The sequence below is a fragment of the Balaenoptera ricei genome, chromosome 12 (assembly GCF_028023285.1).
Source record: "Balaenoptera ricei isolate mBalRic1 chromosome 12, mBalRic1.hap2, whole genome shotgun sequence".
Classification (NCBI taxonomy): domain Eukaryota; kingdom Metazoa; phylum Chordata; class Mammalia; order Artiodactyla; family Balaenopteridae; genus Balaenoptera; species Balaenoptera ricei.
The window spans coordinates 5,623,013-5,646,786 of record NC_082650.1 but is presented as its reverse complement, the minus strand read 5'-3'; the positions used below and the strand labels follow the sequence as shown (position 1 = coordinate 5,646,786).

The window sequence follows — 23,774 nt, the reverse complement described above, 5'->3', positions numbered from 1 at the left end:
TTAATCACAGTTTCAATTTCTGTGCTTGTGATTGGTCTGTTCATATTTTCTATTTCTTCCTGGTTCAGTCTTGGAAGTTGTGCTTTTTTAAGAATTTGTCCATTTCTTCCACGTTGTCCATTTTATTGGTGTATAGTTGCTTGTAGTAATCTCTCACAATCCTTTGTATTTCTGCAGGGTCAGTTGTTACTTCCCCTTTTTCATTTCTAATTCTGTTGATTTGAGTCTTCTCCCTTTTTTTCTTGATGAGTCTGGCTAGTGGTCTATCAATTTAGTTTATCTTCTCAAAGAACCAGCTTTTAGTTTTGTTGATCTTGGCTATTATTTCCTTCATTTCTTTTTCATTTACTTCTGATCTGATCTTTATGATTTTTTTCCTTCCTCTAACTTTGGGGGTTTTTTGTTCTTCTTTCTCTAATTGCTTTAGGTATAAGGTTAGGTTGTTTATTCGAGATTTTTCTTGTTTCTTGAGGTAGGATTTTATTGATATAAATTTCCCTCTTAGAACTGCTTTTGCTGCATCCCATAGGTTTTGTGTAGTTGAGTTTTCATTGTCATTTCTTTCTAGGTATTTTTTCATTTCCTCTTTGATTTCTTCAGTGATCTCTTGGTTATTTAGTAGTGTATTTTTTAGCCTCCATGTGTTTGTATTTTTTACAGTTTTTTCTTGTAATTGATATCTAGTATCATAGCATTGTGGTCAGAAGAGATACATGATACGATTTCAATTTTCTTAAATTTACTTGATTTGTGACCCAAGATATGATCTATCCTGGAGAGTGTTCCATGAGCACTTGAGAAGAAAGTGTATTCTGTGGTTTTGGGATGGAATATCCTATAAATACCAATTAGATCCATCTGGTCTAATGTGTCATTTAAAGCTTATGTTTCCTTATTTATTTTCATTTTGGATGATCTGTCCATCGGTGAAAGTGGGGTGTTAAAGTCCCCTACTATGACTGTGTTACTGTCGATTTCCCCTTTTATGGGTGTTAGCATTTGCCTTATGTATTGAGGTGCTCCTATGTTGGGTGCATAAATATGTACAATTGTTATATCTTCTTCTTGGATTGATCCCTTGATCATTATGTAGTGTCCTTCTTTGTCTCTTGTAATAGTCTTTATTTTAAAGTCTATTTTGTCTGACATGAGAATTGCTACTCCAGCTTTCTTTTGATTTCCATTTACATGCAATATCTTTTTCCATCCTCTTAGTTTCAACCTGTATGTGTCCCTAGGTCTGAAGTGGGTCTCTTGTAGACAGCATATATATATGGGTCCATTCAGCCAGTCTGTGTCATTTGGTTGGAGCATTTAATCCATTTACATTAAAGGTAGTTATCGATATGTATGTTCCTATTACCATTTTCTCAATTGTTTTGGGTTTGTTATTGTAGGTGTTTTCCTTCTCTTGTGTTTCCTGCCTAGAGAAGTTCCTTTAGCATTTGTTGTAAAGCGGTTTGGTGGTGCTGAATTCTCTTAGCTTTTGCTCGTCTATAAAGGTTTTAATTTCTCTGTCGAATCTGAATCAGATCTTTGCTGGGTAGAGGAATCTTGGTTGTAGGTTTTTCCCTTTCATCACTTTAAATATGTCTTGCCACTCCCTTCTAGCTTGCAGAGTTTCTGCTGAAAGATCAGCTGTTAACCTTATGGGGATTTCCTTGTATGTTATTTGTTGCTTTTCCCTTACTGCTTTTAATATTTTTTCTTTGTATTTAATTTCTGATAGTTTGATTAATATGTGTCTTGTCATGTTTCTCCTTGGTTTTATCCTGTATGGGACTCTCTGTGCTTCTTGGACTTGATTAACTATTTCCTTTCCCATGTTAGGGAAGTTTTCAACTATAATCTCTTCAAATATTTTCTCAGACCCTTTTTTCATCTCGTCTTCTTCTGGGACCCCTATAATTCGAATGTTTGTGTGTTTAATGTTGTCCCAGAGGTCTCTGAGACTGTCCTCAATTCTTTTCATTATTCTGCTCTGCAGTAGTTATTTCTACTATTTTATCTTCCAGGTCACTTATCTGTTCTTCTGTGTCAGTTATTCTGCTATTGATTCCTTCTATAGAATTTTTAATTTCATATATTGTGTTATTCATCATTATTTGTTTGCTCTTTAGTTCTACTACTTCCTTGTTAAACGCTTCTTGTATTTCCTCCATTCTATTTCTAAGAGTTTGGATCATCTTTACTATCATTACTCTGAATTGTTTTTCAGGTAGACTGCCTATTTCCTTTTCATTTGTTTGGTGTGGTGGGTTTTTACATTGCTCCTTCATCTGCCGCATGTTTCTCTGTCTTCCCGTTTTGCTTAACTTACTGTGTTTGGGGTCTCCTTTTCGCAGGCTGCACGTTCATAGTTCTCATTGGTTTTGGTGTCTGCCTCCATTGGGTAAGGTTGGTTTAGTGGCTTGTGTAGGCTTCCTGGTGGAGGGGACTGGTGCCTGTGTTCTGGTGGATGGGGCTGGATCTTGTCTTTCTGGTGGGCAGGGCTGCGTCCGTTGGTGTTTTGGGGTGTCTGTGAACTTAGTATGATTTTAGGCAGCCTCACTGCTAATGGGTCAGGTTGTGTTCCTGTCTTGCTGGTTGTTTGGCATGGGGCGTCCAGCACTGGAACCTGCTGGCCTTTGGGTGGAGCTGGGTCTTAGCATTGAGACAGAGATCTCTGGGAGAGCTCTCGCCGATTGATATTACATGTGGCCCGGAGGTCTCTGGTGGTCCAATGTCCTGAACTCGGCTCTCCCACCTCAGAGGCTCAGGCCTGAGACCCGGCTGGAGCACCAAGACCCTGTCAGCCACACGGCTACGCTTCAAGCTAATTCCTCCTCCAGTCCCAGTGACCCAGCCCAAATGGTAAAACCGTTTGCAAAGCTCTGGGATCAGGTATCTTGGATATTCCTTGTCCTACGCACAGCACTGCAGTAAGCAACAGTCTCCCTCCGGAGTGTGACAACCAGACATGGCCCGTGGAAGGGGTACCCGCTCCCTCCAACTTTCTCACGGCTTTGCTTCTGGCACCCCACCTAGAAAAGATATTCTTAAACATAATGTCAGAGGAAGGAAGAAAGTAAAAGTATAGAGAAAGGTAAAGTAGACAAACCAGTGATAGCAATATTAGTATTAGATTAGACTAAGACAAACTGCATTAATAATGATAAAGAGGATAAAGACAGGAGGATAAAGGGACCAATTCACAAGGAGATTACAATAATGCTGAACCTTGGCATGCCTCACAACATAGCCTGATAAGTAGTATCATGTCCTGCAGCCAGACTGCTTGGGTTTGGATCCCAGCTCTAGCACTAACTAGCTGCAAATCTTAGGCAAGTTATTAAACCTCTCTGTGCCTCAGTTTCCTTATACTGAAAATTGGGATGCCAGTAATACCTACCTCTTAGAACTGTTATGAGGATTAAGTGAACTAATACACATAAGTATTTACAATAGTGTCTGGTATCATAAACATAGCATTTTTATTGTTGCTGTTGTTGATGTTGGAATTGTTGCCCCAAATCATACCAAAAAAAAAAAAAAAAAAAAAAACCCAACAAAATTCCAAGGAAAAATTGGCATGTCAGTAATCTTAGTAGGAGATTTTTAACTTACTCTCTAAGACAAATATGTTTTAAAATATTTGAGAACACTGTGAGATAGCTCCAATAAAATATTTAAACAGGCTTTATCTTTCAAATCATCAGACACAAAAATGTAAATAAAACAATCCACATAACAAAAATACAAAGTTGAAAGGAAAAAGTAAATGAAAAATGAAATTCAGAGACCAAAAAAATAAGATGACAGAAGTTAACTAGACATAGCCATAAATGTGAATGCTTAATATATTAAAATACAAAGTCTTAGATCATATTAAAGTACAAAATCTAATGATTTTCTACTTTATAAGAGACATATATAAAACTGTGGCAATGGGCTTAAAAATTTAGCAAAATATCAAAAGTACAAGTCAAAATATAGTACAGATGACACTTTTATTATGAAGTTAAGTTACAAGGTAAAATTATAGGTAACAACATTGTATAATACTTTTGGAGATGAATGATGTAACAATATTTTTTTAATTGTGCAAAATAATGTTCTAAAATGTTCTCAAATACACAACAATCCTTGAGAAGGTTGGTATTAAATATATACTTCATAAACTTTTACTATGAATAAAGCAACTTTTACAACTATCTAAGGAATATAAAGTAAAACATATCTGTATATACCTCCATTTAGGATTCATTTTCCAAGCTCCATTTCCCAAAGGGCATGAATATTCGAGTCTGAGTGGTTACTTCCTTAGTTGGCTGGGTAGTTCATGAGCAGTCTGGAGACAGACCTCCTGCTTGGGGAATTGTAAGACATTTGATTCATCCGGACTTATAGTAAGCACTCAGAAATGTGGTTGGGTTGTTATCAGTTACTCACACCCAGGCCCAGGCAGGCACATGGCTAGAAACTCCAGAATGCTGGGAGACAACTGGAGGGTATGAAAACCTCCTAATGTAAAAAGGTTTCTCTGAGGCCTTGGTGGGCTCCTCACTTAATTATAACGTGATAATTGGAAGCTGGGTACCTTCATAAGGACATGAAAATCAGGGAAATTTGCACCTCTTACTGGGAACACTGCATCCTTTGCTCTGTAGGTGTGTTATATCCACAGTCTGTCTGTTGGCCTCTTTCCCTCCATGATATCACCATCACTCCTGTCACCTTGCAGGTAGAAAGTCAGGTCATGGATACTCTAGATAGTAGAGGACCCAGGCTAGAGCAAATCTACATGTGAACAGCTGCCAAAGTGCCATCTCTTTTCTGTGTTCTGGATATTTTGTTCCTATTCCTTTTGGTGCTTGATACTATTGCAAAGATCTGGACAAGAGGTCATGCAAGCATTACTGAGAGTGAAGTATATAGAAGTGGAAAAGTGGTATAGCTCTAGTCCCAGAAGAAGTAGAGGAGAGTTTGGGATATTTTAATTCTGAGGGGTCAATGGTCTGTTTAGATTCAGCTCAGTGTGTGTCTTCCCCATTTTTTCTTGATGGCATCAACATTCTACCTGACATACAGGCTCCAGGAGACATCCATGGAATCATATTTTACCCCTTACTCTCATATTTGCCAGGTCCTGAAGAGACATATCTCACAAGAATATATTAATGTCTAATACCTATTAGATTTTTGCTAGAAATTCAGATGTTAATCTCCTTTCAACTGTTTCTTTCCCATTTTATTCTTTTATATATATATGTATTATTTTCAGCATACATACCATGGGCTTTTTGAATCCCTTTTCAGTATTGCCTTTGTGCCAAATGGTAAAAAATTAACCTAAGAACCCTCCCAAAAAATACTAAAATGGTCCCAGTGTAGATTATTAATGATTTTAATCTGTTAATATTTAAAGGTCAATGATTTTAACCTCATTACTACTAGATTAAAGACGTGACAACATACTTCAGGTTGTTACATGAGTTGGCTAATAAAATCTTCCTGAAGTTCTGAAGAACTTGCTTCTCCTAAGTTAGTGACAGCTTCACAGTTGGCCCAGCCATGCTTTGCCTCATTTTTGTTTTCACATAGCATTTTTTCTCTCTCCTTTCAGGTAGAAATTGAGAAGCTGGATTACCATCATTATCTGCCTCTGTTTTTTGATGGGCTCTGTGAAATGACATTTCCCTATGAATTTTTTGCTCGGCAAGGAATCCACGACATGCTGGAACACGGGGGGAACAAGATTCTTCCTGTCATTCCACAGCTCATTATCCCGATAAAAAGTAAGTGAACAGGTAAAAAAGCATCACTCAGTTTATATGGTGCCACTTTTTGACAACTTGCTAATTAAGCAATAAAACACAACAGACTGAGGCTATCCCCAGGTTTTGCAATACTTTTTATAAATTGACTTATGGGGCCAAACATCCCAAATCTCCTAATATATCCCATCATTGATACTGCAGTGCAGCTTAGCGACATAAATAAACTAAATTGCATGGGGTTTACACTACCTTAAAATGTTTCATAGTAAAGACATAAGCATTAACATTAATTTGTACATTCAGAAGTAAAGTGTATAATATACAGTATAAACACAATTATATTTAGTATCTTTTATGCAGCAGAATTCATAATTTTAAGAAAAAATCTGGAATGGAGAAAAGATCAACCTTATTAAATACTTGAACTTTTTTGTCTACAGTAGATTATCTGGGGGGGTCTCTCGAGTAATTCTGTCACTAGTTTTTTCTGTTTGTCTATAAAATGAGATTGTGCTTCCTTTTTGTGGCCAATTTATTCTGTCCTGAGTCCCTACAGACTAGTTGGCTGAGAGCACCCCTTTAAAAGTGTTTCTGAGAAAAGCAAATACTGTACGCTAACACATATATATGGAATCTAAAAAACAAACAAACAAACAAAAATGGTTCTGAAGAACCTAGGGGCAGGACAGGAATAAAGACGCAGACGTAGAAAATGGACTTGAGGACACGGGGAGGGGGAAGGGTAAGCTGGGACGAAGTGAGAGAGTGGCATGGACATATATACACTACCAAATGTAAAACAGATAGCTAGTGGGAAGCAGCCGCATAGCACAGGGAGATCAGCTTGGTGCTTTGTGACCACCTAGAGGGGTGGGATAGGGAGGGTGGGAGGGAGGGAGACGCAAGAGGGAGGAGATATGGGGGTATATGTATATGTATAGCTGATTCACTTTGTTATACAGCAGAAACTAACAAAAATAAATAAATAAATAATTCCAAGAGAGAAAGAACTGAGGTGAAGGACAGGTGAAGATGATTGGCAAAATGTTGATAACTGTTAAAGCTGGGTGATGGGTATGTGGGTTCATCATTCTCTCTACTTTTGTATATGTATTTGAAAATTCCCGTATTAAAAAGCTTAAAAGAAATAAAATAAAAGTGTTTCTGAGATGTTCATTGTCCAGTGCGATGGCATCTCATGGCCCCAGACAAGACCCTTAGCCACTTCCAGTCCAGTCTCCTCACCTCGCTGCCGTCCTGCTGACGGCCCTTGAAATAGAGCCACCCTACAGGGACGAGATTCCAGGAGGGGGTGCCGGCCTCTTCTCAAGTCCAAATGGCCAGGACTGGCCCCCTCTGCAATCCCCTCAAGCCCCCAGACTCTGCCTGCACCAGAGTTGCCGACCTGCACTGTTGCTGCTGCTTCAGCTTTTGTCACTGCTGCTGATTGAAAGCAGAGGTTGGTGCCTCAGCAGGTCATGGGCAGAGGAAATCCCACCCTTTCCCAGCCAGAGCTGCCCCAGGCATTTTACCCACTGGCTCTGGGCCCAAACGCCCCATGGCTTCAGAGGAATGAGCAGGTCCCTGCTTCCCCACCCCGAGTTCCACTCACTCCCACCTCCAGGATGGACCGCTGCCCAGGATGATTGACGGTACACCTGCCTAGTCTCCTAGGATACAGGGGAACCCCATCCTCACTGTCTCAGAGGTAGACTTGCCATATGGTTTGGCCAAAACAAGAACAAAATAGTTCAACGTTGGGTCATTTCCCACAGTCTGGATTACTTAATCTGATCCGTGGTCACTATTTCATTGATTCGAATTAAGTGTCATTAGAGTTCTAGATTTTTGGCAGTTCTTCCGTCACTGTATAAATTGAGTCAACTTTAAAATTTGCTCTCATGTCTTTGAGATTTCTGTAAGAGATATGTAACTGACCGCTTCCAATTTCCACCAAGACATAGAAAGTGAAACCAAACAAGAGGACAGCGATCCCTGCTGTGAAAAGCAATGTGGAAAGAAGAACGACTCTTCAAAAGCGACTTTACTAAAAACCAATTTTCCTTTCCCCTCATGCATCAGCTGAGTGAAGGGCTAATCTTTAAAGGCCTTCAGGAAGGATATATAATACTGAGTTATATTAAAACCTTTTCCAAATGTGATTTATTCTTTCTAACAAGTCATAATTTTTGAATATGTTAAATTCTAGTAAAAATGCTACATTTTCTAAAGATGATGCACAAGTTTTATCGATAAACAAAAAAGCCCAGAACATTCTCCCCAGGAACTATCTGGAGAGTACATTATCCTTTTCTCCTGCACCCACCAGAGCAGCAGCAATACCGGAAGTCTGTTCTTTTCTTTACAATAAACTGTTCATGTTGGGATCCCTGCCTTCTCAGGAGTCTCTCCCTCATAGCCCCACTGAAAACACTGAAGGGCAGAAAGAGAATTTCTAAGAAATATTTTGATTATACCACTTATAATTAAAACAGTCCAAATTAGAGTATTGTAGGCCAAGGTGGATTGATTTTCAATTTTATTTGATTTAAGTATTTTGAAGATACTTAAATGAGTTAAGAGAGAAGTGGTGTGTTCTAAGGGCACATCCTAGAGTTCATTTGCTGATGAGTGAAAACATTAAGAACTCAGTAAACATGATCTGTCAGGGAATAGTAACTATGTATGAATTTGATCATTTACGGTTCCAGAAGCAATGAAAGTTTCTCTTGGTAGATATCCTAGTTTGCCGTCCTGGGCTTCTGCTATTATATACTGATCCTGAGTCTAACTCAGCTTGCTTCTTCTCACTCTGTCTACATCACTGAAAGCCAAACTTTACTCAGCAAAGAATAGTGACTAACTATGCAAGATAATGCACGGTTCCAGCACAGTGTGAAAAGTATTACATACATAAACTACATTTTTCAGGTGGAATTCTGGAATGGAGCTAGTTGATACAGAAGCAGGCTGATACACATAATTGGCATAACATATAACAGCTGTGTGTACCTTATTTTCAAAAGGTACTATTAGTAAAATTTTGGCTCATTCCAGGGGCAAAAGTTAACCTCACCATCACCAGCTAGCAGTTCTTTAACATCTTTTCTTGAATTCTAATTCATCGATAATTAATATCTCTGAAGGCAAAGCAAAACATATAAACTCCCTGTGGAGCTGTGAATGGGATTACCTGCCTATTTATTTCTGGAATCTGGGGTTTGTTTCAACTAAATGAAAGGTTGATAATACTGGAATGAGAAATGGACACATTCAGTGGCTCTACGATTTCTAACATAAAAAGAGATAAGAAGACACTTTACTTTCTGCTTCTCTCCTTGGCTCAAGACCCCAAGTGGGGTCATCGAGTAATAACGGGAAGAGTGCACATTTAACACATTGTTCCATTTCTGTTGCTTTATGGCATTACTACAGGGCCTCCTCTTCCTCTCCCACTTTCTTATTTCCACCTTCTTGAGTTATTCTGGGTCAGAAACTACAAAAAAATCCCAGTATAAAGTAGTCAGCGTTGGCAATGGAGCATTGATTGCTGAGAGCAACAGCAAAACGTTGTAGGTGAGGATGAGGTGAGAGGGACCCTCTGAGCAATCCAAACTGTGGATTTTCGACTTCTGTCCACTCCATCCAGTGAGGAGAACAAAAATCCAGCAAAATCCAGCAGAGCAATCCCAGGAAGAAGTCACTGGAAGCTTTGCCTATGGAAAGCAGAAGGGGATTCCCATAGCAGCCAGGAAGACAGGAGGTGCCAAGAGCAACCTGCAGACTCTGGGTTTAGAGCTCTGTCTCCTCAATAAAAGCAAGAACAATAACAATAACCCAGCCACACGGGGCCATTCAAAACAAGTTGCTACACACAGGGAAGAAAATGTCATGAATAGTCAGAGGAAAACTGTACCTCAACAACATTTTGCATAGGATCCAGAAGAAACTTGTAGAAATGTGTTTGACATCCTCAGCATTCAGGAAGATACAGCCTCTATGAAACAGAAGCAGAAATTTACAAGAGGAAACCAGACTCACATGAAAATAAGCCAGTGCTGACTGAGAAGAGGGAAACTAAAAATGTCAGAGCAGAATTAATGTCCCCCCAGAGGCACAGAGAACAATCAACTGCACAACATGGAATTGTAAATGTAGACCACCACCTTAAGAATCTCCCTCCGAAAAGACAAGAATAAAAAAGAAGGTGAGGAAGGACTATAAAATGAAGAACATAGGACAAAAGCAGCAGCTAAAAGTTATAGGGGTTCCCAAGAGGAATCATCAAAGCAACAGGAATAGAAATGATAATGGCAGAAGGAATTGAAAGAAATTTTCAGAGATGAAAAATATCCCTTGTTTTGCAGGTAGAAAAGGCTCATTACAAGCAAAAACATCTGGACAGGGAAAAAAATGGTACACACCAAGAAATAAAAATAACTGGGGCTAAGACATTTTTCGTAAGAGTAAATTCCAGACAGCAATGAGAATTGGAGGAGAATCACCTTATGTGCATTTCATCCCTGTCATATGAGTAGCAAGACATGATGTAACAAACTGAATGAAAATTGGTTTAAAAAGAGAAGAAGGAGAAGGAGGAGAAGAAAGAGAAGGAGGAGAAGGAGAAGAAGAAGAAAAGACTCACGGACTCAGTGAGCATAATGCCCTCCTGCCCTTCGTACAAAGGGTTACTGTGGATGTGCTCCAACTCTCAGAGAGTAAAGCCAAGATAAGAACCCAAAAATGAGAATGTCATAGTTTGAAAAGCAAGTTGCATTAAGAGCTACTAAATCTAGAGTTAAGTGTAAATAGTTGATGGAAAAGAGTTTCAAAACTGCAAGAAATGTCAAAGAATCATTTTGCAGTAATGTGGCAAAAATAATTCAGAGAAATTGGGTATAAACCTTCAAAGTCAATGGAGAAGATAAAAGTATTTAAAACAGAGTCTATATATTAAAAGAATGACATTGAATAGGCAGCAAGGAAGTGCTGAGCCAAGAGCTCAAAATAAGGTGAAAATGTGAAATCAAATATATCAACTATGAAAATTAACTTTCAGATTGGTTTGTGAAAAACAAAATCTGAATATAAACTCTCTCTATATATATAAAAACAAAATAATACTTAAACATTTAAAAAATAAAATCTATATTGGGGAAAATGAAGAAAAAGAAGGCAGGTGTAGTTATTTCAATTTTAGAAAAGTAGAATTTAATGAAAAGAAGTTTTATGTGTGTAAAGAGGATCAATTTATATTGATAAAAATGTTCACAATAAAGATGTTATTGTCATGACCCTTTGTGCTGTGCAAACCATGACATCATGTTTTAGAACAACAATCAGCTGCTATACTGATATTTTTTGCCTCTAGAAGAAGAGTAGACCTCTTGATTGAGAGACAATAAGATGTTGGTCCTTCCTCCACTGCCTGACCTTGGGGCCTAAAATCTACATATAGTCTTTACCAACCCAAGGGGACAGCCTACTGTCTAAAGCACCAATTCCAAAACTTCACTGTGCACACAAATCATCTCCAGACCCCAGTAAAATGTAGGTTCCACATCAGTAGGTATGAAGTGACCTGAGATGCTGCATTTCTAAGAAGCCCCCAGTTAATGCTGCTGCTGCAAGGTCAAGACAAGGGTGACCAGGCCAAGATTAGGCTGGGACTCCTCAGACCCTCCCACAAGATCCTGGGCATGAGAGCAAGGTGGGGAATGAGCTGGTGGAAAATAGATGAATGATCATTTCTCTTATATGTAATAAAACCAAAGACACTGCTTCATTCATAATGTGACTAATTAGAGAAATGTAAGATTCAGTTTTTAGGCCTTAAAAGTAACCATTAATAGATTAAAATAGATGGTATATCAGATGAAGTACTAGGGAAAGAGAACTGAAACACTGTCATTAAGGAAACAACTTTAAAAAAAAAAAGACAAGGGAGATTGCAAAAAAAAAAAAAACAACGAATGAGATGACAAAAGGAAAACTAAATTATCTGTGATGATCACAAATAAATGGGAGAAATAATCACTAATCACAAGAAAAAAGCTTTGGTGTGGAAACTTCTTTGAGAGGTTGTTCCCACTGATTGTTCCCAACAATATGGTTCTGATGAGAGCTGCCAGTCACTGAGAAATGGTAAGAATCTGGCTCTCTTACCCAAACTTGCCTTCTTTCCCACTCCACCCTTCCAATATAGTTACATAGTTTTGGATAAATCAATAATCAGTTGTTACACTATTGTGATGACATAAATACCGTTCACTGCAAATCACACCATTACTATGATTGCATTTCTTTCTTAGGCAACTTGTTTTTCTTAGCATTGAAAATTGCCTCTCATTTTGTTTGCTTGTTTCGTATATACTTACTATTTCTTTTCAAATATTTCAGGATCTAGCAAATGAATATTATTTTCCAGATGTTCAGAGCATCAGACAACTCATCAATTTTCTTTCTGTTCATGGAGATACCCCTTGCACCCTCCCTCTTTCTGCTACTTCTCCTTACTCCTCTTTCACGTTTGACCTCTTTTTTTCCTTTGCCATTTGTCCTATTTTCCTCATTTTTAAAGTGCACATCTTCCAGTAGTTTCTTGTAAGTATATGAAAGGTATATTTTTCAGGCCTTGCTTATCTGAAAATTCTACCATCACACTGTTTATTAGTTTGGCTCCACTGAAAATCATTTTCATCCAGAATTTTGAGGTCATGTCTCTGCTGCCTCCCAGGTTCTTACATTGCTTAGAAAATCTTGATGCCACTTGAGTTTCCAGCCATTTGCCTGTGGCTTGTTTCCCTCAGTCTCTGAAAGCTTTCTGGTTCTTCTCTTTATCGCTGGTAATATGAAATTTCATGTTGATATGCTTTGATGTGGCTGTGTTTTCATTCATTGTCCTGGGAAATTTCAATTTAGAGACATATGTCTTCCAGCACTAGAAACTTTTCATGTATTATTCCTTTAGTAATGTTCTCCCTCTATTTTCTCTTACTTCTCTGTCTGTAATTCCTGCTACTAATATATTGCACCTTGTGGGCTGTTTCTCGAATTTCTTTATCCTTTTGCTCATATTATCCAACTCTGTCTTAGTTCTACTTCCTGGGAAATTTCCTTGACATTATCTTCCAAAAATATGATTGAATAATTTGTTAATTATTGTAATTTTATTTTAATCTCGTTGTTCTTTTAAAATAGTATTTTGTTCCCTTCTTTTATGAACACATTATGCTCATTCTCTTATCTCTCCATGAATATTTACTATAGATTTGTAGGATTTGGGTGTTTGTGTATTTGCTTTTTTGCTTTCTGACTCATTATATCCTTCCTTCCCTCATTCAGTAACAATTACCTTCCTCTTTACTAGATTTTAAGACTTTCCCAATCCTGCGTATAGATCAACAGGATAGTGTACTAGTGTACTAGTGAGCATAGACTATGGAATCAGACTGCTCACCTTCTAATCCTGGCTGCACTGTTTAGTTGCCACGTGATCTGAGGCGAGTTGCTTTACTCCATGTAACACTGTTGCCTGATCTATAAAATGGGGATAATATTATGCATTTATATTTTCTCTCTAATTTATTGTCAGCCAGTGGTTTCTGTACTTTATGTTTAGTATTTTTTAAAAGTCCCACCTTATTTCTATTCAGCTTTATGGTTTATAAATTTTTAATTTTTTATTGAAGTATAGTTGATGTGCAATATTGTATTAGTTTCAGGTGTACAACATAGTGATTCAATATTTTTATAGATTATACTCCATTTCAAGTTGTTATAAAAGATTGGCTCTATTCCTTATGCTGTACATTATATCCTTGTAGCTTATTTATTTTATACATAGTAGTTTGTACCTCTTAATCCAATACCTCTATCTGGCCCCTCCCCCTTCACTCTCCCCATTGGTAGCCACTAGTTTGTTCTCTGTATCTGTGAGTCTGTTTCTGTTTTGTTACATTCATTCTTTTGTTTTATTTTTTAGATTCCATGTATAAGTGATAACATACAGTCTGTGTCTTTTGCTGACTTATTTCACTAAGCATACCATCTAGGTCCATTCATGTTGTTGCAAATAGCAGAATTTTATTCTTTTTATGGCTGAGTAATATTCCATTGTGTGTGTGTGTGTATATATACTGTGTGTATATATAGTGTATACACACATGTATATATATATCACATCTTCAAGGCAGTTGGTTTATCTGTTTTCCTTAAGTTTTTGGTTTGTTTTGCTTTTGTATCATTTTACATTAAAAGCATATTACTTTTATTTTTATTGTTTCTCATTTGGTAATCACAGCATGTAAGGCTATGACTTTGCTTCTGTGTGCAATTTTGAATTAATTCCATTTATTTTTATACGTATGTTTCTCCTTGTCACTATATTATAGATTGTATTTATAGTTTTGATGATTCATTTGAACAAAATAATACATTAAAATTTACAAATATTTAGAGATTTTTGTCTTCATGGTTATTTTATTTATATTTATTGCTCTGTGGCAAGAGAATATGGCTTCTCCTCTATTTACATTTTTTTGGGAATTTACTGAGGCTCTTATTAGGCTATAGGAATGCTCAGTTATTGTCATCATGGAGGCTGAAAAGAAAGTGAATCCTCTCTATGATATATATCTTAATATATATTTATTCTATCATGTTCTTCAAATAATTTATATATTATTTTCTCTTTCACAATCTGTGAGGTCAAAGACAGAAAATTATGCTGAGGTTTCGCACTACAAAAGCAAGGAAACCACCATATGTCTTGGAAGCTTTCAGTGGGCTAGGCGCTTTCCTGGAATCATATTATTCAATCCAGCTACGATAATCCTCATTTCACAGGTGACAAAACTGAGGCATGTAAAATTTAAGAAAAACATCCATGTCATACAGTTGCCAAATGGTAGAATCAAGATTTGAATCATATCTGGATCTCCTGAGCTTCTTCTCTTCTTTACAAAATTCAGGGCTGCATCTATCACTGCAAATGACTTTTTTTAGGCACACATGGAATATTTACAAAAATTAACCATGTCCTAGCCCATAAAACAAGTCTCAAAAAATATCAAAGCATGGAATTCATACAAAGTGTGTTGTGCAACTAAGATGCAATTTATGTTAGAAATCAGTTTTTTAAAGCAATAACTAAAACATTCCCATATATTTTGAAATTGACATATACTTTTATATACCCCATGGGTCAAATAAGAAATTCTAATGAAATTATAAAGTATTTTAACTGCACAATAATGAAAATATCACATAAATTACATATTAAAAGCTTACCAAAGTATTACATAAAAATGTTACAAAAAATTACATTAAAATATTTACCACATATGACATGGTAAAGCAGTGTTCAGAAGAAAATATGTAGCCTTAAACATGGTATCAAAAAGAAAAAAAGGGAAAAATAGTAAATGAAGTATCCATCTCAATAAATGACAGGAAGAACAGTAAAAGAAAGTCAAAGGAAGAATAAATTATTAGTATAAAAGCAAAATAAAATAAAAATAGAAAACAGCCATGCAAGTGAGAGCATCAAAAACCAAACATTGTTTGGTTTCTTGAAATGATTAATAAAATTGATAAACATTTGTAAAAGCTTATAAATAAAAAATGAAAAAAATGAAAGGCAAAAATAACCAATATCAGAAATAGAAAAGGAAATGTTATACAGACCCTACAGACATTGATAGGATATCTTGATAGGATATTATAAACAACTTTATCCCTAAAACTTTGAAATTTCAATGAAATGGTCAAATTTTTGGAATATATAACTTAACAAAATTGACACCAGAGAAATAGAAAATAAGCTAAAGTACAAACAGTAGTATAACAAGTGAAGAAATTAAGTTAGTAATTAAAATTCCTCATACAGAGATAACTCAAGGCTCACATAGCCTCACTGGTTAGTTGTGCCAAAGACTTAAGGAAAAAATAATTTAAATCTTGCACAGATTTTCTCAGACAATGAAAATAGAGAATATAGACTCCAACTCATTTTATGGTGCAACATAAACTTGATACCAACAAGGACATTGCAAGAAATTGCAAGAAGGAATCTTCCAGGACAATCTCATTCATGAATATCAATGAAAACTTTCTGAACAAAATTACTAGCAAACTGAATCCATTGATATATAAAAATGATAATTTCTCATGACAAAGTTCATTTTATTTCAGGAAGATAAGATTGGCTTAACATTAGAAAAATCAGTTAATGCCATTTACATTTGTGTATTAAGGGGTAAAAATCAGATGATCATCTCAAATGATGGTAAAAAGCACTTGATAAAATTCAACACCCATTTCTATTTTTAAAACAAACTAAGGATAGAAGGGAGTTCTCTTAATATGATAAAAGGAATTTTTTTTCAATCAGAGCAGGCTAGGTTATATTGAAAGAACAACCAATCTCCAAAATCAAAAGCTTAAAACAATAGTGACTTTAAAAAGTTCTGTTTCTCATATCTGCTACGCACCTATTGCAGGTTAATGGGGGAGGTGGGGTGTTCTGTTCACTATAGTTGCTGAGGGGCCAGAATGTATAATCCTACCATGGACATTATGGCTAATATATCATAGAGTCTCTGGATTCTGTTATATTCTTTTGAAGAGTGTCAGTTCTAATTCTAATGGAGAGTTAACCTGCTAAACACAAACTCTAAACTTTGTCTTCCCTGTGGTGAACAGGAGGCTAAGTTCTTTCATCTTCAGTTCTTTCACCTTCCAGCCTCTGCTTATCATCCGGGCCTACTGAGATCTCTCTCATGTGTGTACTCCTTAGAGATCAGCTAAGGTAGAGTTTTCTTGCAGGTTTTTTGTTTACCTCATCTGTGGGTCTCTACCTTCCAGGATCCCCCCCTTCTAATTTTTTACATACTCTGCCAGCCCAAAACTCTGTTCTCTGATACCTCAATTAAATATACCTTCTACTTCCTTCTGCCTCAGGACACACACCTTAGTTTTTGTAGGCAAAAACTTTTCAACTCAAAATCTTACCTAGTACACTTCCATCTTGCAAGGACAGACTCCCATCCAGCTTCTGCTTACTTTCCATTCTTTGGCATGGCATTCAAGGATTCCCATTAAATATCTGGCTGCAAGTTATGTTTCTGACTTAATTTCTTACTATTTCCCCTCATGCACCCCATGCTCTAGCCAAACTGATTGTGCTATAGCACTTGTCTTGCCCTTTTCTATCTTTGCTCTTTGGGGCATACCCATTCTCACACATCCTCAAATGCCTAAACGTTAAGGAACCTTCAAAACCCACTTCCAATAGGAATTGTCCTGGAGAGCCTCTTCTGATTGCCCTCTCCCTCCCTACCCTCAACTTCAGTCCTCTCCCCACTCTGCCTTCCTATTGCCACAGAACTTTGAATTTTTCTCTCTTACGTCACTTAGAATATAATGTTAGAAAGTGATATGTCCCCACAGCATCTAATGTACTGGCTAGTACACAGTAGATGCATCAAAATATTTGCATAATTTATTTAATCAGGTACATAACTGCTATCCATACTGAAATTTGTATAGGTGTCATGATCAAAAGTGTGAAGTGGCCATTTAGGCTTGCCACTGTACTACGTGTTATATAAAAACTACCTTGTAAGAATCTCTAATATGAAACAGCAAATAAAGCGTATAATGATATAATGCTTTCCATTTATTGGAGAAATTATTTAAGTAGTGAGAGTAATTGTTTATTCATCTACATTCCCTCATGTGACTCTTTGTTTATGAGCAGTAACATACATTTGTGAGATGGTCTACTAGGAGACAAGGTGACCTGGCTAAAGAATTACAGAAATATCACTGATCTACAAATAGGTCATAAAACAGTGGCCTCATTAGGAGAGCTCTAATGAGTTGAGGTCACCCAGCTATAAAGGACAAACATGCACAGACACAGCTGAAGCAATTTAAACAATACTATTTTCAAAAGCAAAATGGTATTTTTAAAGAATGCCCAGTGGAAGAAAACATACCAAGTAAGAATAAAATATGAGAATCTGTATCACGATACAAAAATTATTTTGAGAATTCTATTTAATTAGAAGGGAACAAGTCCAATTGAGCTGCGTTATTCTTTATGATCTAATAATTTCACTTATATCACTTGAAATTTTCCAGGTAAATTATTTTAAAGGTGTTAAAAAGTAATAATTTTTAATTTAAGAAGAAAATATATTATTTGTTCTAAAAATATGGAAAAAATTCATGTATTACTTAGGATTATTTTGATTACAAGACAGAAAAAGAAAACTAATTCAAAGCTTCATAAAGAATTAGGTTTGCTTAATAATTCACATCACTGAACAATCCAGGGTCTCATTTCAGGCTTGATTTAATCTGGTGGCTTGCCAATGTCACTCTTGTTCTGTTTTATGCATGGTCATCTTAAAGCTGGCTCCCTTTTTGGCCTCAGGATGCTCCAATCCTGGAACTACATGCTTACTTATTTATACCTGTAGAAAAGAACAAGTGCCATTGTCCTTTAATTTCCAGAAAAAATAAAAGTCAGAGGTGCACCGTGATTGTACCACATGCACCAGCTTAGAACTATGGCCAAGGGGGATGGAACACACTGACTCAATTAACCCAGATCATGTAACCTACCCATAGTACAGGTTAGTGGAAGTGAAAAGAGGTAGCTTCTCAAAACGCCGTGAATTCTATAGCAGAGACATTTACTGCACACCAAACATCTATCGCCTCCTTAGCATTTCTCAGTTATGCAGTTATGCGGACCATGGGACTAACTCTGCCGACACGCTGTGAATGGAAGAAACGAGATGTGCGTTCCCTTCAAACCAAGCATTTCAGAGCCGGTGCACAGTCCTCTGTCTTCTCCTCACCCCCATGTTGACATGAACTGGGTATCTACTATGAATGAGAAATGATCCTTTTCTGTGTGAAGCCACTTAGATTTTAGGCTCAGTCTATTACTACAGCAAACTTAACCCCTACTGACCAATTGATATTCCCAAATGAGAATTCATAGCTATCGAGGTCAATGGACTCTGGAATCTTAAAGCTTGAGACATCCATCCATTTTCTGAGGAAGCTTCAGTAGGTGGTGCTAAAGACCATGTTCCTCTGTCCTCTCTGAGGATTAGTGTGGACACTGGAGAAGCCATGGACCTGGTTTCTGGGTTCTAGTGCTGGCTCTACCATTTTGTATAAATTAGTCTATCTCCTTGAGTTTGGGAGATTAGTCCTCATCTCCAAAACAAGGGAATTAATACATACCCAAGATAGTTGTTGTGATCATTAAGGGAGGTCGTGTAGAAATGCCCAGGTCGGGTGATAAGCAGGTTCTTAATAAGTGTCGTGTTGAATATGAGCAGTCATAGCCAGGTGGGGCTGTAAAATCCAGTTACCTGATGGAGGCTGCTCTTTCTCCTTTCCTCTCTGTCCATTTCTCTCACACTCAATCTGTCAATTGCCTACCGCCTTTAATTCCCTAATAAAGAAAGTCATAATATAAAAACTGGTGTCCCTCTACATGAAGTCCTATACATAAATAATGTGTTAGTGGATGCAAGATGATAGCAGTCTGAGGCAGAGACTAGACATTCTCAGAAGTATTTAAACAGTTACCTGGTCACTTGCCAGAGGAAGAATTCCTTCTGGACCTGTGAGGGTGAATAAAAATCAGGCCTATCCCTGTATGAATAAGGAAAAAGACTCAGAATGATCCAAAATAAAAATGATGAGAATGGAGATTATAGCTGTCCATGCCAGAAAAACACAATAGAATAAAAGAGAGAAACAGCTAACAATAGCATTATTGCATTTTCAAACTGAGTTCACCACATATTGGCTGTTCCTTTTCCATTCTCAAATAAAGAAACAAATTCTATCACTCTTCCTGTATAGTGTGATAATTCAGAACAAGGGCTCTGAAGTCAGACTATCTGGTCAAAATTCTAACTCTGCCACATACCAGCTATCAGACAAGTTAATCACTTTGGGGATCAATTTATAAAACAGATGAGAATGGCACCCAACTTATGGTTAGTTTAGTGATTAAATGAGATAATACATTTCAAGCTCTTAGCAGAGGATGTAGTGGGTGATAAATTTTATCATCATCACCATCATCATCATTCTCTGTCTGGATTATGACAACAGATTTTGGACACCCAGGCTAAAATCTCCTATTGTTAACTTCCTCCTTCCACATGAGAGCTGAACTCTAGTCAAGGAATAACACTACTGCAGAGTGTTGCTTGCTTTTTCAGAAGATGCCAGGAAACCCAGCTTCATCAGGATGACTTGTTCCCCAAGAACAAACCACTTAAGCTCAGGTCCCAGCAGGTGTCTGTTTTGCTCAAAGTCCACGCTAGAACCTGTGTTCACTGTGCAGCACTCAGCATTCCTCCTGAGCAGGCTCCAAGTCTGGCCCTGTTGTCCACCAGGATTTGGTGGGATGCTGGGAAGAAGTGGGGTCTAACCATAATGAGCACAGGCCCTGGGCTCGTGCAAACCAGACCACAGCTGGTCATTAACTAGCTATGTGGTTTTGGTCAATTAATTATTTCATCTTTCCTAGGGGATTATAAAACCAACTGCCCAGGCATTATGTAAGGACTAACAGATCATACAGGTAGGAAGTTTAGCACAGTGCCAAACCACAGTGGTAATAATAGTAAATTATTATTTTTACCTCCTTGGTGTTCCTTCATGGCCGTGTCTTTACAGACTTCCCAACTTTGGGTCATCAAAAAATTGATAGATTTGGATTGTATAACTTTCATCCAAGTTACAATAAAAATGTTAGATGGAAACTGGACTAGGTCAAGTATGGACCACTGCAGTATTCCAGTAAGGACTCTGCAGGTCGATACCAAACCAACAAGGCATATTACTGAAATTCAGTTATTCACACAGTAAGGAAAAAAGAAGAAGCCTAACTCTTCAACCATTTCTGTATCTTGCCTACAAGAGAGTTCTTGTCAGATGCCTTGCAGTATAGTCTGTTTGTGATCTCTTTTATGAGTAAACTTCTTCGAATGCGTGAGGTAAGCCTGGCCTGACATTGCAAAAAGCTCACTCTGGCTCCTAGAAATCACGCTGTTGTCCTAGGAGCTCTCAAATCACTTGCTTAAATAATCAGTCCTAGAATTTTACCAGATATTGATGTCAAGCTTAGCAGTGTGTAGTTTTTCAAATTCCTTCTTTGGGGAGGAAAGGGCAGCTCCTTTTTGGAAAGTGATGTATTTACCCATCTTCTATTTTGTAGCACAGCTCTCAACTTTCTTGTTTTGTGAAAAGCCTGTGTGTACTATATTCTTCTTCATAGTCCACTACTTCTGTTATCCTAAAGCTGGAGCAAACTTAGACACCTTTTCTCAACCAGAGGAAAAAACATAACCGTAATTCTTAGAAGCAGTGCCTGCTTGTCACAGCACATTGTCACTTGGTCTTACTCTGAGAATGGCACCAAGGCTGGCTAACTGCTTCCTTTGCTCATCATTCCATCTGTCACCCGACTCCCTCAAGCTGAACTGAGCCAGTAGTGTAGGGACAGGGGAGCAGGGTACTCCAAAGAGACAAATCCTCCTCTGCTTTCTGACAAAGCAGGGTACTGATAAGTTTACTCTCAATTACCCTTAGAGGCTTCAGTATGTATGAGAGCAAAAACAGGCCCAACCTTGGTTGCAACAAGATTGAAGAAGGGTGTGTTGAATGACATTGTTCTTCAGGTTCCTCTATGTCTAGAAAGTTGTGAGTACTAAATAGATCATGCTACTGACTATAATGTTGAGACCATTCTGGTAACTGAATCCTTTCATTTATTTAAGCAAATAATATTAACTGTATATCTATCTTTAAAACTAAGTGTTTAATGGAAAGAAAGACCAAACACTGTCACTGAATACTAAGTTGCCTTCTATGGTCCTAAAGTCAGAATATATTCTTGTCTATCAAAAAAGAGAAACAGTTAACCACTTGTAATGACAAAGCTTTGATGGAAAAGTCTGAATTTTGCATAAAGATAATTCCTTTCTGTATGAGATGAGAGAAAAAATGATGCTCTTTTAATATAACACTTATTGGAGAACAATGAATTAAAGAAAAATGGTAACAATTATGATAGGCTTACTCCATGTATATAATAGCTAAGCTAAGTCTCTGATACTTTAATTGAGAACTCAGGCCACATCATATTTATTTGTATAGCAATTGAGTTCTGTTTTGGAAGGAGAATAGTTTCTACAATTTTGAAACCTAAATTTGGTTTGAAAACATATTTTGAATTCATTATATTCAGAAAACTAAAAATGTGTATGGTTAGCACCCCTTGACTAGCAAAATTTATATTCATTTCAGTCTAATTCGACTAACATGATACTGGGTGCAGCAATCTCAATTATTAATTAAATATTTCAACATCAGAAAAAATAATACTTAAAATACTTTAAGACTTCTATAATAGGCAAATTCATAGAAACAGAATGTAGATTAGAGGTTACCAAGGGCTCAAGGGGAAGTGAGTGGGGAGGGTTTTTTTTAAAGAGGTATAGAGTTTCTATTTTGGGTGATGGAAAATTTTGGAAATAGTTAGTGGTGATAATTGTACGATACTGTGAATGTAACTAATGCGACTGAACTGTACACTTAAAAATGGTTAAATAACATTTTATATTATATATATTTTACACAGTAAATTGAAAAATATATCATTTAAGATATCAAAATAAATAAAAATGATTCAAACACTAGTAAACCTAACCAAAGTATATAGAATCTACTTGAAAAATACTATAAAGCTTTTCCGAGGAGTTTAATAAAAAACAAGAACAGTTGAAGAGATACATGTTCCTAACTGGAAAGATGGCCATTTCCCCCAAATTACTATCTAAATTTATTGGAAATTTTATCAAAGTGCCAAGCATACTTTTTAACCTGACTAAATTATTCTAAATTTTCTCTCAAAATGTAAATAGTTAAGAATAATCAAGAAAATATTGAGAAAGAATAAGGAGACAGGGCCAGAATTCTGCTACATTAAAACATATAAATTATAATCATGAAGAATAATATTTTAGGGAAATATGCAAGGTACATTGATTTTTTTAAAAAAGCAGTGTTTAAAAAAAAAAAGGTATTTTTTTAATAGAATAAAATCCAGTGTCTATATATGCCAATGGATAAGATAGTCTCTATTGTATCTGAGCTTATAAATCTCCAGTATTTACTGTGTTTACATTCTATTTTCAAAATGAGAGCAGAGTGAAAATACACTTTATAACCTTCTTCTTTACTCACCTGTATCTTATAAACATTTTCCTATTTTAAAAATATTTTCTATTATATGACTTTAATAACTATAATTTTCCATTGTATAGGTATACCAGATTTTACTTAAATAAGCCAGTGTTTTGGGGAACATTTAGATGGTTTATAATTATAAATAATACTATTGATACATCCTATCCTATAACTCTTTCTGCACAGCTGCATACTTCCTTTGACTAAATGCCAGAAGTGAAATTGCTGGGTCAAGTGTTACATGCATGTTGCTATAGAAAGATTGTGATGGTTTACAATATGGTACCTAGGAGAGTGCCTCTTTTCCCAGACCTGTTTCCATACTGAGTATTAAATTTTCAAAAACTTTTTGTTAATATGATATTCAAAATTATAGAGTAGTGTTTCATTTCATTTGATTATCAATGAAGTTGAAAATTCTACAATAGTAATTGTTCACTTGTATTTATTAATTTGTGTATTGTCTATTTATATTATATGCCCATTTTTTTAATTAGCAGTTTCAAACTTTTATTGATTTGTGGTAGCTATTTGTATATCAAGGATATTAACATTTATACCATATGTCAAAAATATTTTTTAGAATTTATTGTTTGCTTTTACATTTTGTTTGGTGTATCCAATTTTAAAAGAAGTAGAAATATTTCCATCTATTCCTGATTCCACAGTAGTGAATCATATCTAATAGTAGAAAATGTTCTCACTTTGCAAAAACTCATA

General features: G+C 36.5%; 1 protein-coding gene across 1 annotated transcript in view; it reads left to right on the top strand.

The window, feature by feature from the left end:
• PACRG (parkin coregulated) overlaps window positions 1–23,774 on the top strand; it is a 513,624-nt gene that overhangs the window by 281,095 nt on the left and 208,755 nt on the right. Inside the window, exon 3 of the mRNA XM_059941859.1 lies at window positions 5,606–5,777. Coding sequence (XP_059797842.1) covers window positions 5,606–5,777 — 172 coding nt within the window. The remainder of the gene's footprint in view (window positions 1–5,605; window positions 5,778–23,774) is intronic.